This window comes from Naegleria fowleri (genome assembly GCF_008403515.1).
Source record: "Naegleria fowleri strain ATCC 30894 chromosome Unknown tig29, whole genome shotgun sequence".
NCBI lineage: Eukaryota > Heterolobosea > Eutetramitea > Acrasida > Naegleriidae > Naegleria > Naegleria fowleri.
Genome location: NW_025407961.1, coordinates 50,688 through 64,365, shown reverse-complemented (window position 1 = coordinate 64,365; position 13,678 = coordinate 50,688). Strand labels below are relative to the sequence as shown.

Here is a 13,678-nt window from a genome sequence, read left to right as displayed (position 1 = left end):
TCACAAAATTTGAAAAACTTAAAAGTGTAATCTCATGCATTTCATCACTTGACTGTACTCGTGGATGTGCTTGCATACTCTTCATTCATTCCCAAAAATAATTGTTGTTTCAATAATTGGCGTTCTTTCTGCATTTGCAATAAGAGTAATCGCAAACCATCGACAGAATCTGGTAGCTTTTCCAATTCTTCTCGATCTTGTTCTTCATCCAAATAACAATTCGAAAGTTTTTCTGTTTTCTTTCTTCCAATGACAATAGGTAATGGATTGGTTTTGAAATACATTTCTTCTCCGTGGACTGCTCGATCGGCCTTGTACATGAAATTTAATTCTTCCTGTTCGATAGTGTCCCATTGTGGAAGTGGCCGTAATCGATAAAGCTTGTTGATTGTTTCGATTTCTTCATTGTCATTCATGTCTTCGTATTTATCGAGTGAAATAAATGTCAATTTGTCAAGGTCACGTTCTTCGTAGGCCGAAAGTGAAGACATTGGATTGACAAGAACTCTCTTGTGTGATTGTTTACCTTGTTCCTTCACATCAGCATCGAGGAAGGAATCAATGGTTTCTCGATTGTAATGGAATGGTCTCTTATCTTCATAATGAGATTTTGAAAGCATATTTCGAGGTGATCTGATTGAGGTCGAATGGCCACCACTGTTGTTCTGCCCTCCACTTGTGGATTCTCTGAATGAGGTAGATCTTGAAAGAGGTGACGCTTGTGAAGAGAAACTTGGTGATAAATCTGAAGAAGACAAATCTGAATTGTCGGATGTGAATGAAGTATTGGTAGAAGATGGCTTATTTGCTAAGAACAAAGGAAGAGAAGGCATGGTATTTGTGGAACCAGGTAATGTTGGAAGGCCATATTGAGGAGCATCTGCAACTGGTGACTGACAGCCAACAGGTTTGATAAGAACAATACGATCCGCTTGTGGACTGGAAAGTGACGAAGAGCTCGTATGACTTCCATTGTTACTGAGTTGTTGATTGTTTCCACCAACACCACCAGGGCTGCTATTATTATTCGCAACAAGATTTTCAGCAGAGGATGTTCTTCGAGCTTGTTGCTGTTGTTGAGAAGTATTTTCACTATTTCCAGCCAAAATTCCTTTTGCTTTTTGCAACAAAGTTTTTCGTTTGTCATTGTTACTTTGTTTGGAATTTGAGGAATTATTGTGATTTGATGAAGAAGATCCATTGTTGTTCTGAGAAGATGATGATCCTCCAAATCCACCATTAAATGTCATGGAAAGTATTTTCCTTGCTCTGTTGGAACCTCTTGCAGATTTCACTGCACGGTCCGAGCCCATCAATTCTTCCGAAGATCCAGAAGAGGTTTTTAAAAAGTCAGCATCTGAGGTTCTTCTTGCATCCAATGCGAGAGATGGAACAATAAATTCCTTTTCAGTGGTTTCTTTCAATTCATCAATTCCACCAATGATTGGTTTTCTTTGCTGCTGTGAATCTTTGTCATTGGAAGTTGATGTGGAAAGCTCGCTAACCTTAATAGGTTTCAATGTGGCAACACTATCATGATGATCATCAATTGGCCTCACATATTTTTCCTTATTTGAATCACAGACTGGATCTGATCCAAATATTTCCACAAAACTGCAAACCTCATTGCCCAACGCTGCCATCAATTTGGAATCCACTTCCAATAGCTCAGCATCTGTGGTTTTCTTTTCTTGTTCGTGTGTCACGAGATTCTTTTCAACTTCGGAAAATTCTGTTTCGTATTGATTGTACTTTTCTTGATTGGCACGCATCATCTTTTCCAGTTCTGCAATTTGATTTTTTTGTTCTCGGATGGTCTTGCTGAGTGTGTACATTTCATGCTTTACAGTTTTGTGTCTTTGCTGAGTTGAGCTTAATTTTGAGTTGTTAATTTTTGATCTATTGTACAATCTAATTCTTCTATCTTGAATCATGATAGATGTTTCTTCCTTATTCCCCACTGCGTTACTAAGATGCTGTCTCAAGCTTACAATTGGATTCGAACCAATACTACCAGAAGAGGAAGAAGCTGCACTGTTCGCATGATTGGAAGTTGCAGAATCTGAAAAAGTAGCAGTTGGGTTATTACTGTCACTGTAAGAGCTAGATGTATGATTACTTGAAGATATGCCACTTGATGTAGCTTTTGATGACTTTTCTCGAGCACTCATTTCATCAATGTGTGTACCAAATGTTTTGATGCCATATTTACGACATCGAGTGTGTTCCATTTCAATGAGTTCTCGAAGGTCTTTCTCCCATTTGATTCTTTCTGTTCCATTAATGGCTTCAAATTTAAAAGTGTAAATGGAACTCTTTAAGAATGTTCTGATGGTGAAATCTTTGCGTTCTTCATCGTTGAGTTCTTCTTCCGTTTTAGGATCCATTTCTGAAAATGTGAAAAAAATGAAATGTGTATAATCTACTCTTAACCCTCTATCAGCTGTCATTGGGATACAAATCATCATGTCATTACATAGGTAGACTTCACAGTTAGAATTTAAAAATTTTCTAGAGCATCGAACTCGAAAATCATCCTTCTTCAAGTATTTTCTGTGAGGTGTGACCAAATTGTTGAAACGTTTCTTCAAAATTTGTTGTAATCTGAGGAATGTAATGTTATTTTCATCGTGTCGCTTCTTTTCATTCACGAATAGTGCCAATTCATTCAATATAGCCAAAGTTTCTACAATCACATTATATTCGACATGTTCTGGAATGGTTCTCTTCAATAGCTCACTAAACAGCATTTTCAATCTGGGTATTCTCTGAACAGGAGTAATTAACAAGCTCTGAAGAGTCACTCCCTTCTTTTCATAAACACTTTCCACAAATTCATTAAATTTTGGATTTCTCAGTATTAACTCTTCCACTAATTCATTAGCCTTTTCATAGTTATTTACATATACTGTGTAAACTTTTAAGAACGGCAAAATCTTTTTGAAAATTGAAGGGAAATGATTTTTAGGCCAGTGCATTTTCCAGTCCATCTCAAGATCGTGTAAGAGCGCTGTGTTCGTTTTCAAAATTTGTTCAATATTACTGAAAATAGAGTTGTACTGCATTTCTGGAGTCAATCCGTCACGCAATACAATATTTGTGGCATTGATATTTGGACCAGATTGGTAATGGTTGAAAATTGCAAAATTATTTTTCTTCATGGGCAGAAAAAAATCATAGTAAAGTGTTTCAAGTTGATTCACGTAACTTCGTTCTGTTGAGAGAATTTCTTTCAAACAGCTTTGTCTCAATCTCTGTTGTTTAAACTCTGGAGCGACCCTCAAATAATTAACAAACTTTTTCAATTTCCACCATTCTGTAAAAACACGATAGATGAGTTTTCCTGCTTCTTCAACAGAGAATTTTTTAAAGTCTTGATATTTCAGTGGTGACACTCCTGAGAAAATTGTGGCCTTTCTGTTGGTCTGTTTGCCTCGAGCCCTGTCCAAACCTTGTTGAATGGCCAATTTTAAATAGTAGTCTGCTCCAACATCGACCAATTTACGAGCAGCATGTTGAAGAGTTATATGATGTAATAATCTCTTCTTTCTCTCATCAATATTAGGATCAAAATCGAAAAAGTGTGGAAGTTTCGTTTTGTACAATTCTAATTGTTGTTGATCAACATTTGGTTCATAATTTTCCATTTCTGCTAATTCAGAGAGAGCCAACAGGTCTTCAAGATCAAAATCTTCATTCTCAAACGTTTCAAGTTTTGAGAAGGGAAGAATAAAATCTGCGTCTGTCTCAGTCTCTGCATCAAAGGTTTCCAAATCGTCTTCTTGCTCTTGCCACATATCTCCAGTTTTTGGTAAAGTACTTGGGGTGGCCTTTTCCTCTTTCTTATTGACAGGAGATACAGCCTCATTAGTATTATCCAAAACGGGTGTGACACTTGGAAAAGCTTCAGAAACAACTTCTTTTTCCACTGGTTGGTTATCTTGTGTTTTTTGTTGAGATTGTTCCACTATAATAGCACCATTCTCTTGAAGCCTTTCCGAAATTGTTGATGTTTTCTCCTCATGACTTGGAGAAACAGAGGTCGTGGTTGTTGATGTTGCAGTACTTGTTGTCGTTGTTGCTGTCGTGGTTGTTGTTATTCCAGAATTCTTACTGCCTTGATGATTGAATACCAATTGATCGAACAATGATGCTGAGTCGAGATATGAACGGTAGGATCCCAAAATTAAGGCATTAGAAGTATCTTTGGTTGGTTTTAAACTCGTTAAGTGTGCTGATTTTCTCGCTGATGATGATGATGAATGGGTGGAAACTGATTTTGATTCTTCTTCATTATTGGAACTCTCTCGTGTAGAACTATTAGCGTTGTTGTTTCCTCCCTTCATGGAAGTTCTTCTTTTGGAGCTGTCCACTCTCGGATCGAGAGCAGCATCTGAATCCTCTTCCATAAAGTTTTTACCGGCTGCAGCATTCAATAAGAGTTTTTTGAGGGTGGAGAGTCCTGTAGAGGAGGCTGTTGTTGTTGAAGATGTTGATGATGATGATGAATTATTATTATTTACAAGACTTTCGGGTTGTTTATAGGCCACACATTCCAACGGATTCAATTCATCCTCATCTTGTTTCGTGAATGTTGTGGTGTCGTTGCTACCCCCCACATGAGAGAATTGATCATCCAATTTTCGTACAGCCTCTTCATCGAGATTGAGATAGATTGCAGGAACTCTCAGTGTTCCCCATGAATAGGATGATAATGATGATGGTACAGGAATATCGGAAGAGGTGTTGGTATTTGTTGTTGTTGTTGTAGATTCATTCAGATCGCTTGTTGTTCTTGATGAAGTATTAGCATCGGACGAGGATGATGAGGAAGGTGTTTTCAGCTTACAATGAATGTAACACCAACCACCTCGTTTTTTCTCGAGAATGGCCTTCTCTCCGGCTGGACACACCACAATGTAGCCCATGTAGTGAGTTTCGACATTGGAAGCAAACGTTACGATCATCTTTGACTGTTTCAAGGAGAGAAGTGTTTGGATGAAAATTATGCTGTTGGTGATGAGGACGATGGCGTGATGATGGTGGTGGGGTTTGATGAAAATGGTGAAATCAATGATGATGAGATAGTTTCAGGTCCTGAGAGGTCAGAAACACAACCCTATTGGAGGAGGATGAGATGGCAACGTGTTGCGAGAGAAGGAAGGTACTCGACAAGAGTTTTCACCTTGAGAGCTTTCACAATGACAATCCCAGGCGCCGAGCTCAGTTAATACCTTGGTAGCTGTCAGCGTAAATTTTTTCTTGTGATTGACATTTGACTTGGGAGGTCCTTTCGCTAGTTGTCGAGACAAAAATGAATAAAGAAGAGTTTCTTTCAGTTAAGAGGCCTTTGCACTCGCTACTCAATGTTTAAGCAACTAGAGTGAGATAAGGCAGATAAAAGATGATAAATCTATTGACTCCTTGTTTCATATCGATCAAGCATTAGTTCATTCATTAGTATTATTGGGCATCAGACAGTAATTAAATTCGATATTGTTCGGGTCACCTTATTTAAAACAATAAACTAGCCATCCTCTTTCTCGTGTCAATAACCAACTTCTTCTTGTCATCCTTCTTTTCGAGACAATCTAAAATACGAACGAGGGCTGCTCTTCCCTCAGCCTTTGTAGCACTCTTTTTTAGCAAGGAAATTCCGTGCTCAATGGCTTCTTTTGCATGACCCAATAAGAATAAATACAGAACCTTCTCCTTCTCTGTTTTGAGGGTTTCTATTGGATTTCCTTCATGAATGGCCTTAACCACTTCATCTCCTGCCTCCTTATAGAGTTCATAGAGAGAGATGGCTTCAGAAATCTCTTTATCAGTCTTTGTTAATTCAATATGATCTTTTTGAAGTCTGGAAACAATACTTTTAGCTGCATCCATTTTGTATTGACAAAGTGAAATTGTTAAAAGTCCTGACAATCCCTTAGCAGCAAAATCTGGCAACTCTTGATCCATTGATTTTTCTACTATTTGACTATAAACCTTTGAAGCTTCATCAAGCTCTCCATTCTTCATTAATTGCGCTGCAATTCCCAAGAGATATTCGGGAGAGTCAGCATCAACAGTAGGACCTTGTTGTTGCTGTTCGAATGAGCCTCCACCCTTCGTTCTGGTCACATACTGAGCAAAGTTGTCGAGAGTTTGAGCAACACTTTCATCAGGTATAGCTCCCTTGAATCGATCTACAAGCTTTCGATCCATAATAAATAGCACAGTTGGAACCTCCTGAACCTGGAATGCTTCGGCAATCTGAGGCTGTTCATCAATATTCACTTTAATCAATTTGAAAACTCCCCCATGCTTGAGTGTGTTTCTTTCAAGAGCAGGTCCAAGCTTTTTACATGGTCCACACCAACTGCATGATGTTGAATTATTTTTAATATCATCAAAGTAATGTTGATAATGTGTTTATCAATATGGTTACCATTTCATCCACACATTATATCCAATAATTGATACATACTCAGCATAAAAGTCAACAATAATTGGCTCTCCAGATTCAATAATTGCTTGAAAATTCTCGTGTGTTCCCTCTACAATACAATCCGAACGATCAGCAACATGTTGTGCCTCAACTTTTTCATTCTCCTCTCGTTCCAAGTATTGTTTATAGCTTGTTGAGAAATTCCGCACAGAAGGACTTGAATTTTCAAATAATCCCCATACATCATTCCACTTGGCAGACACTTGGACTCCTCTAAACAACAAGGAAGACGAGCATGATGGTGAAACTACCAAGTATTTTCCTCTCATCGGAAAAGCCTTTGCGGAATTATCTGATAATTTCTGGCGAATCATCAAGCCGGAAGTTATTCTTCCAAAAAGATTACAACAACGTTTCATCATTTTTTTTAAATATTTTCAAATCAAATTAGTTGGGCTTATAATTTACAAAAAGCATTGGTGATGACAATTGCATTTAGCGATCGTGTGATTGGTGTTTCCGAATGAGATGCTTCAACTCATTGAGGTCATTTAATTAACCAGGATCCGTCGACGGATTGGATCGGATTGCCCCAGCGATTATTTTTGAACTTTCTATCCGTCAATCCAATCCTAAAGTAATTTAAATTCAATTCACACAGATATGTGTCTAGAAGTTTTTTATTCAATGATGGGAAGGGAAATTGGTGACAATACAACTTCAAAGACAATTGCTACTAATGACACTGAGGCCAAACTCTCACATCCTAACGCTGCCGCTCATTCATTACCAAAGAATGGGAACTGATTGGATTTTTAGGGCCTAATCTTGAGGAAGAATTTAGAGGTTTTGGAGTATTGGGTGCTTTAATGTTATTATATTTCTGTACACATCACAAAGAACTAGCTCAAAAGATTTATGCTCTTTCTCTTCACGAAAAGAAGCATTTCCCTTTTGCTATTTCAGTATTGCATTTGCTTAAGATTGGTAAGTGATATATTTCTTTCAAATATTAATGTAACACTGAAATGCAGCAATTGACTTAATTAAGGGACGGAGGTTTAACAAGTATATTAACGAAAATCACAGCGTCATGAGTACGATGCAAATAGTGCAGGCAGATATATGTAGAGAGTTTCTAAAACTATGGACAAGCAAATCATACATGGAATTGGATTTTCATCACACCATTGAGTCCTACAATTTTGAGATTGTAAAGAAGGAGAGCTATGCTAAGAAATTATTGCTTTCAGACATACAACAGTCTGCTCAGCGTGGCCAATCTCCAATATCACAGCAGGGAAGATCGCCTGCTTCACCTTCATCTTCGCATCAAACAACTCTTAAGAATAGAAACCTCTTCAAATAGATTAAATTTAAACCATTGTAAACTTGTATGACTACTATTAAAATTTATTAATGTGCTTTATCACCTCCTTTCGAAAGGTCCATTATTCGAATCAATCAAGAACCGAACAAGTTTGACTCTTTCCAAGTGATGATCAACAATAATTGTAAGTTTTTTGAAATTTAATGACAAAAATGAAAAATGAAATGGCGGGGCATGCTGCTGCTGATGTTTCGGATCATTCCTCGGTGAATGACGCCGTTCAAACTTTAGCCAATTCATACCTCATGATGGAGGTGAACCGAGACAATATTCATGGCCTATTGACTCAACAACAACGGAAACATAGTAATTTAGAACACAAACCATTATTAATGTCTAAAGCATCAACTTTACAGCTTCAACAAGCATTTGATAAAGCTCGGAAATTCAATCATCATCGTTCTATTGACACACACAACTGATTGATTCCTCAAACATTTTTAGCAAGCCTTTCACCTTGAAAAGAATTCGAGAGTCGTGGCACTAGTTGCTGAGATTGTCAGTGGATAGACAGTTATTGTTCCGAGTCTTCTTCCTTGTCGTAGTGTCGAATCGCAAATCAACGACATCACTTTCATTATTTCAGAATACAAAATATTTTGATGAGCTCAAAAACAAGCAAGCATGACCTAATTGTTCTCGTATGGAAGCACTACAATCGACCGCACATGCGAATGATTAACCGTGCATTACCCTTGTAAAGCAATGATCCTTTTTTCATGAACTTGAGTGATGCATTTAACAGTTGTCAAGCATCATGTAACTTCTTTACATGACCAAAAATTACCCAAAAGTAACCTGTTTACTATTTATACAATGCCCTCACAAATATTTCATTGATTCTGCTGTGACAAGGTTCCAATAAAGAGTGCCATTCTTGTGGAGTGTCGTTTTTCCTTCTCCACCTCCACTACTTTTGTACAATAATTCTCTGTATTTGTTATTGCGCAGTGACATCCACAACTTCGTCGATCTTTCAACAGTGCACTCTCTCTACAACAACAACGCCACAACGTGACATGCAAGAAGAAAATTCCACAAGAACACAACGACATTCCTGTGCGAGTGTCAATCGACCAAGTGTACATTCTAATTGAAACACTCGTTGAATTGTGGAAGACATAGTTTTGGTCCATCGAGATTCAAAACTCGTGTCGAAATCTTGAACAGACCTTGACAATTGTGGTGAGAACCAAACCCGAACCAAATCGATCGATCGACCTCTTTTACGGTTCTTGATCATCATCATTCAAAACAACCTTGTTATGAAATTCACAATTACCGTCTTTGCATCCTCTGACAAAAACAACCACAAATATCACAAATTTGAACATCGAAATCTCGATCAACGAATCACAAAAGAAAACAGAATCTCCTCATCCACAGCAAATTGACGACAAGATCGCTCCTCCTTCTTCTCACTTGCGAGTACATCATTGTTGTTCATTCACCTCCTCTTCCACTTCCACCTCCTCCTCTCACGACTGACATAGTTCACTTCAAATTAAATAATCAACAAACCTACCACTCGTAGGAATTCCAAAACAGTATTGCCATTTGCCCAACTCCACATGATCCCACATTCGTCTGTCAATAGAAATAGTTCCACTTTTTCCATATCCACCACCACTCAAAATTTCCCTTTTTCTCATCCGCAACAACAATCGCATGGTCCACCATTTCAAAAACAAAAACCATTCGATTTAACAACAACAACTCGTTCGACCGTCAATACCACCAATACCATCAACACAACCACCGCCTCAACAACGGTTAATTACTTGTCTGATTGGATGCCTCAAAAGAAACCAAATTCCATCACCACCTTTTCCTCCTCCTCCTCCTCAGGAAGTGTTTGCCAACCTACTGAAGTGTCATCCTCAACAACAACATGGTCATTGGTATCCCCACGTATGTCATCTAGATCTCCTCACGATTCCACCAATACACCAACTGTTTCCTCGGACATGGCGACTACAATGGGAGGAGAAGGAAGTGAATTCATTCACACGAACCACATGATGATGATGACGAGGCCCAATATCAACACATCTGTTACTACTACTACTACAATTCCAACAACGAGCAGTCAAAATATCAATCATCATCATCAGGTTCTTCCAGATCTTTACAATTCTTCCATAAATGGTATGAGTGATGGGCATCAAATGTTCGTTTCGAACTTTGGATCCACTCCTCCAATTAACACTTCTACTACTAATGAACCTTCTTCTTCCGTTTCTTCCATCCCAATGCATCCTCTAAATATCTTGGATAGTCACTCGGTCGATGAATTGGTGAAGAATATTCTCAATCATTTACCAATGACTACCTTGTTGAAAGCTCAGCAGTGTGGTTGGGTGTCTCCCATGTTGAGCAGCTGTCAGAACTCAAATCTTAATTCCACCACCAGCACTCATCCAGTATGTGGTAATATGAATGTTCATTCATTCGCACCTTCTCAGAACAACCATCATCATGAAACGGATACACCACTCGCTTGTCATCCACTGATGGCCATGATGCATTCAGTCATGAATCAAACTTTTCAATTTTCAAATATCAATTCAAATTCACCACAACAATCGACGAATGATGAGGTGCATTCTTTACCAACCTACTTGAATGACATTCGACATCATTTACCATCACAACCTTCTCTTGTTCCATCCTTTGAATTTAAAAGTAGTACCGCCACCACCACATGTCCATTTTTCATCAATGACCACAACGAAAGATGTAAGGATTTTTCGTTTGGTCATAACACCCTCACGAATGATGATATTGAAACTTGTATTGTTGGAGACGAGTCATTTAATCGTCTTGTTCATGCCATTGGTGGAAGTGAGGTTTGTAATTTCACTCATTCCCTTTTTCAGTGTTCCAGTCAGTCACAACAGCATTTTCAGAGAGAAAATGAATCGGTTTGGACCTCAAATGTTGTAGATCACAACAAAGAACATCAACAAGGTTATTTGAGTCCTCGCCAATCCTGTGAAAATCCAACTGCTTCCTCTTCATCTGTCCAAGCTTTAGTGACCACTGACAGCTGTCATCACAGTAAGACATTATCCACCGCGACTTCAGACCATCCGATTGCAAGTTTTGATCGATCTCCTTTTCCTAACCAGATTCCATCTGTGTGTAATCATAATCACCTCATTCCACAAATCACTGTTTCACAGTCATCACCATCCACACCCGAACCCAAACTGATCCTCAAATCTTCTCCTCCTTGTAAAATTGAAAAGCCCTCGAGGAGGAGGAGAAGTAACGCCTCTCATTCGACTGCAACTTCGAGTGGTAGTAGTAGTAGCAGCAGTTCTGAACAACGACCATTGCTGAGCTCATCACCAAAGAGTGCTTCTAAAAAACAAAAGAAACTCGTCTTCAAGATTTCTTCGACGCATCAGGAACAACATGCATTGGATCAAAAGTTGGTGAATATTTCAGAAGAGACACTTCGAGCGATTGTGATGCGAAGTAAATCTCCAAAAACTGAGCAGAGAAAGAGAGGTAGACCAAAGAAATCAGAACCATTGAATTCACAAACGGCGGTCCTGAAACTCACGTTTTATGACAATTGTTATGAGGATCTCAATGTTTTGTATAGAGACGTCGATGAGGAGTGTGAAGAAGAGCTTGCAGAAAGAGAGCAGGCCAAAAAGTAACAAGAAACTGCCGGCGTCATCGTCACTCGACGACTAGTTCAATGGTGGTGGTTGACACTATTTTTTTAACTTGTTGGTCATGTCTTTGGGTGTGGCCATGAGAATTTTGGATTCCCATTTGTCCTATAGAGATTACAAAATAAAATTCAATTCGTTATCAAAGTGGTTTGGATGAAAGGTCAACTTGGTCAAGAGTTTTATAAATATCAGAAATTGATCATGTGATCACCATTAATTATGGACACAGTCTTGTGTCTAGACCTACAAAAATGTCAACACATCATGACTAATTGGACTTTTTCAATGTCGAGTTCAGATTACCAATATACTTGTCCAAATGCTCGTCAAATAAAGAACACTTGATTGGCATTTCTAATTCATAAAAAGGATTTTTCATCACAAAATCCACGTAACATTGATACACCCATTTACAACATTCCTCCATGGTACTGACTCCATCATTGCTGAACTTCTTTGCATCAAATAAATAAAAGAATTTCGTTCCAGTTGGTGTTGAATAACAATAAATTTTAAAAGTATCGGCGTCTAATACTTCAATTCCACCATTCTCTTCTTCTGGTTGTGTTCTAGCGTGAGGAGGAATGAGTTCTTTAGAAATTGCATGCAAACCATGAAAAGTGGAAGCCAATGTCAGATATTGATTTCCTGACGGCTTTACAAATTTTCCGTCATATTCATTTGGTGGAATTGGAGCTGTTGGATCTTGTTGAAGTCTTTCAGCATTTTCCTTTTCTGTTTTTACAAATTTTGCATATTTTCCAAAATCCTAAAATGTTAAATGTGTGTGAAATAAAGTTTCCATAAATTTTAAATAATTTGAATAGCCAATCAATGGATGAAATTATATTTCGAAATAATAAAATTATTATGACAATCAATGATCATTGACCATTTGGAAAATTGACAAGATTTGAAAAATCATGATGATTCGTTCATTCATTCCGATTTATTTCAGCATCGGTTCCGAATGAACACCGGTGTTACCACGATCATTCCAAAAAATTATTATCATTATGGAATATATCAGAACAGAAGTGATCCCGATTCCACTTACCCGTTGATAAATCAAACCTCCGGCTTTATTGATAATGTACATTGAAAAGACGACCATTTTTTTAAAATTGAAAAAAAAATAAATTATTGAACAGTTCAAATGAATTTGTTTTTCATTAGGACCATACATCTCCAATTTGTTTTTCATAATTATAAAGACCAACAACACCCATTATGTAATAGCAATGATCAAGCCCAAAAAAAGACAACAGCAAGTTTCTCGTTCTCTCTTCAAGATTTGTTACAAAAAAAATGTCTTCACGAGTAAATAGAAATTCGTTGTTGGTCCTCATGGCCATCATCATCTTCGTCATGGTCGCTCTCGGATCTCTCGTCCAGGCTCAAACTCAACCACAACCCTACTTTCCTCCACAATATCAAATGACCATGAAAAACTACGTGAAAGGAACCAAAGTCTTTGCTACTCTTGTTGTTGCTGATCATGTACAAGGAAAGTTCTCTCATCGTTTAACTTCACCACAAGGCTTTGAGTCGAGATACATTTATATTCAATCGATTGATACTTTGTATACTTTGAATCAAGAGAGCTCGGGACAATGGACTTGTTTGAAAAGAATTCATAGTGGAGTGAACAATTTGGCAATGGATCCGTTGAGAGAGCCTTTGCTAGATGGAATTTCCTTCACTGGAAAATTGAATTGTCAAAATCAAGAGACTAAAGCAAATGGAGTGTGTTATAGATATGACAAGGAAGTTGTGGCGAGTATGGTAATTGATTATGCATTGTATACCAATGCTACTGCTTCCTATAATTTGCCAATTCAATTGTACAAGAAGGTTGCTACGCAAACACCAACACTTTTGACAACTTACAGTGATTTTGTGCTCGGACCTGTCAATCCTGCAGTGTTTAACTTGCCAGTTCCGGAAAGTTCATGCAAATCTCAAAATTAATGTCTTGCTTAATTTATTACAGCATTTGCTGTGTGACTTCACAGCGGCAGTAAAATCATTGTCAATAATTAACATTTTCAAGACCTTCATTGCATTTTACAAAATTATATCCTTTGTCACACAGATATGTGATCGGAAGGTTTCACAAAGCAATATTCCTCTAGTTCACAATTTAGGGTTAATTTAGGTTTTATT

At 37.8% G+C, this 13,678-nt stretch overlaps 6 protein-coding genes across 6 annotated transcripts; 3 read left to right on the top strand and 3 right to left on the bottom strand.

Annotated features, from left to right (window-relative positions):
* Window positions 1-44: 44 nt before the first annotated feature.
* On the bottom strand, window positions 45-4,967 carry FDP41_002246 (uncharacterized protein; the record flags this gene model as incomplete). Its single annotated transcript, XM_044705419.1, has 1 exon — window positions 45-4,967. One exon carries the CDS (start codon window positions 4,965-4,967, stop codon window positions 45-47), a length of 4,923 nt encoding a protein of 1,640 aa, XP_044563139.1.
* A 547-nt stretch (window positions 4,968-5,514) lies between these two features.
* Window positions 5,515-6,855, bottom strand: FDP41_002245 (uncharacterized protein; the record flags this gene model as incomplete). The annotated part of the gene is made up of 2 exons (XM_044705418.1): window positions 5,515-6,364; window positions 6,473-6,855. 2 exons carry the CDS (start codon window positions 6,853-6,855, stop codon window positions 5,515-5,517), a joined length of 1,233 nt encoding a protein of 410 aa, XP_044563138.1.
* Window positions 6,856-7,302: 447 nt separating this feature from the next.
* FDP41_002244 (uncharacterized protein) lies at window positions 7,303-7,802 on the top strand (the record flags this gene model as incomplete). The annotated part of the gene is made up of 2 exons (XM_044705417.1): window positions 7,303-7,420; window positions 7,468-7,802. The coding sequence occupies 2 exons, from the start codon at window positions 7,303-7,305 to the stop codon at window positions 7,800-7,802; spliced, it is 453 nt and encodes a 150-aa protein (XP_044563137.1).
* A 1,592-nt stretch (window positions 7,803-9,394) lies between these two features.
* Window positions 9,395-11,494, top strand: FDP41_002243 (uncharacterized protein; the record flags this gene model as incomplete). Its single annotated transcript, XM_044705416.1, has 1 exon — window positions 9,395-11,494. One exon carries the CDS (start codon window positions 9,395-9,397, stop codon window positions 11,492-11,494), a length of 2,100 nt encoding a protein of 699 aa, XP_044563136.1.
* Window positions 11,495-11,780: 286 nt separating this feature from the next.
* FDP41_002242 (uncharacterized protein) lies at window positions 11,781-12,626 on the bottom strand (the record flags this gene model as incomplete). Its single annotated transcript, XM_044705415.1, has 2 exons — window positions 11,781-12,281; window positions 12,570-12,626. The coding sequence occupies 2 exons, from the start codon at window positions 12,624-12,626 to the stop codon at window positions 11,781-11,783; spliced, it is 558 nt and encodes a 185-aa protein (XP_044563135.1).
* Window positions 12,627-12,820: 194 nt separating this feature from the next.
* Window positions 12,821-13,483, top strand: FDP41_002241 (uncharacterized protein; the record flags this gene model as incomplete). Its single annotated transcript, XM_044705414.1, has 1 exon — window positions 12,821-13,483. One exon carries the CDS (start codon window positions 12,821-12,823, stop codon window positions 13,481-13,483), a length of 663 nt encoding a protein of 220 aa, XP_044563134.1.
* Window positions 13,484-13,678: the final 195 nt, after the last annotated feature.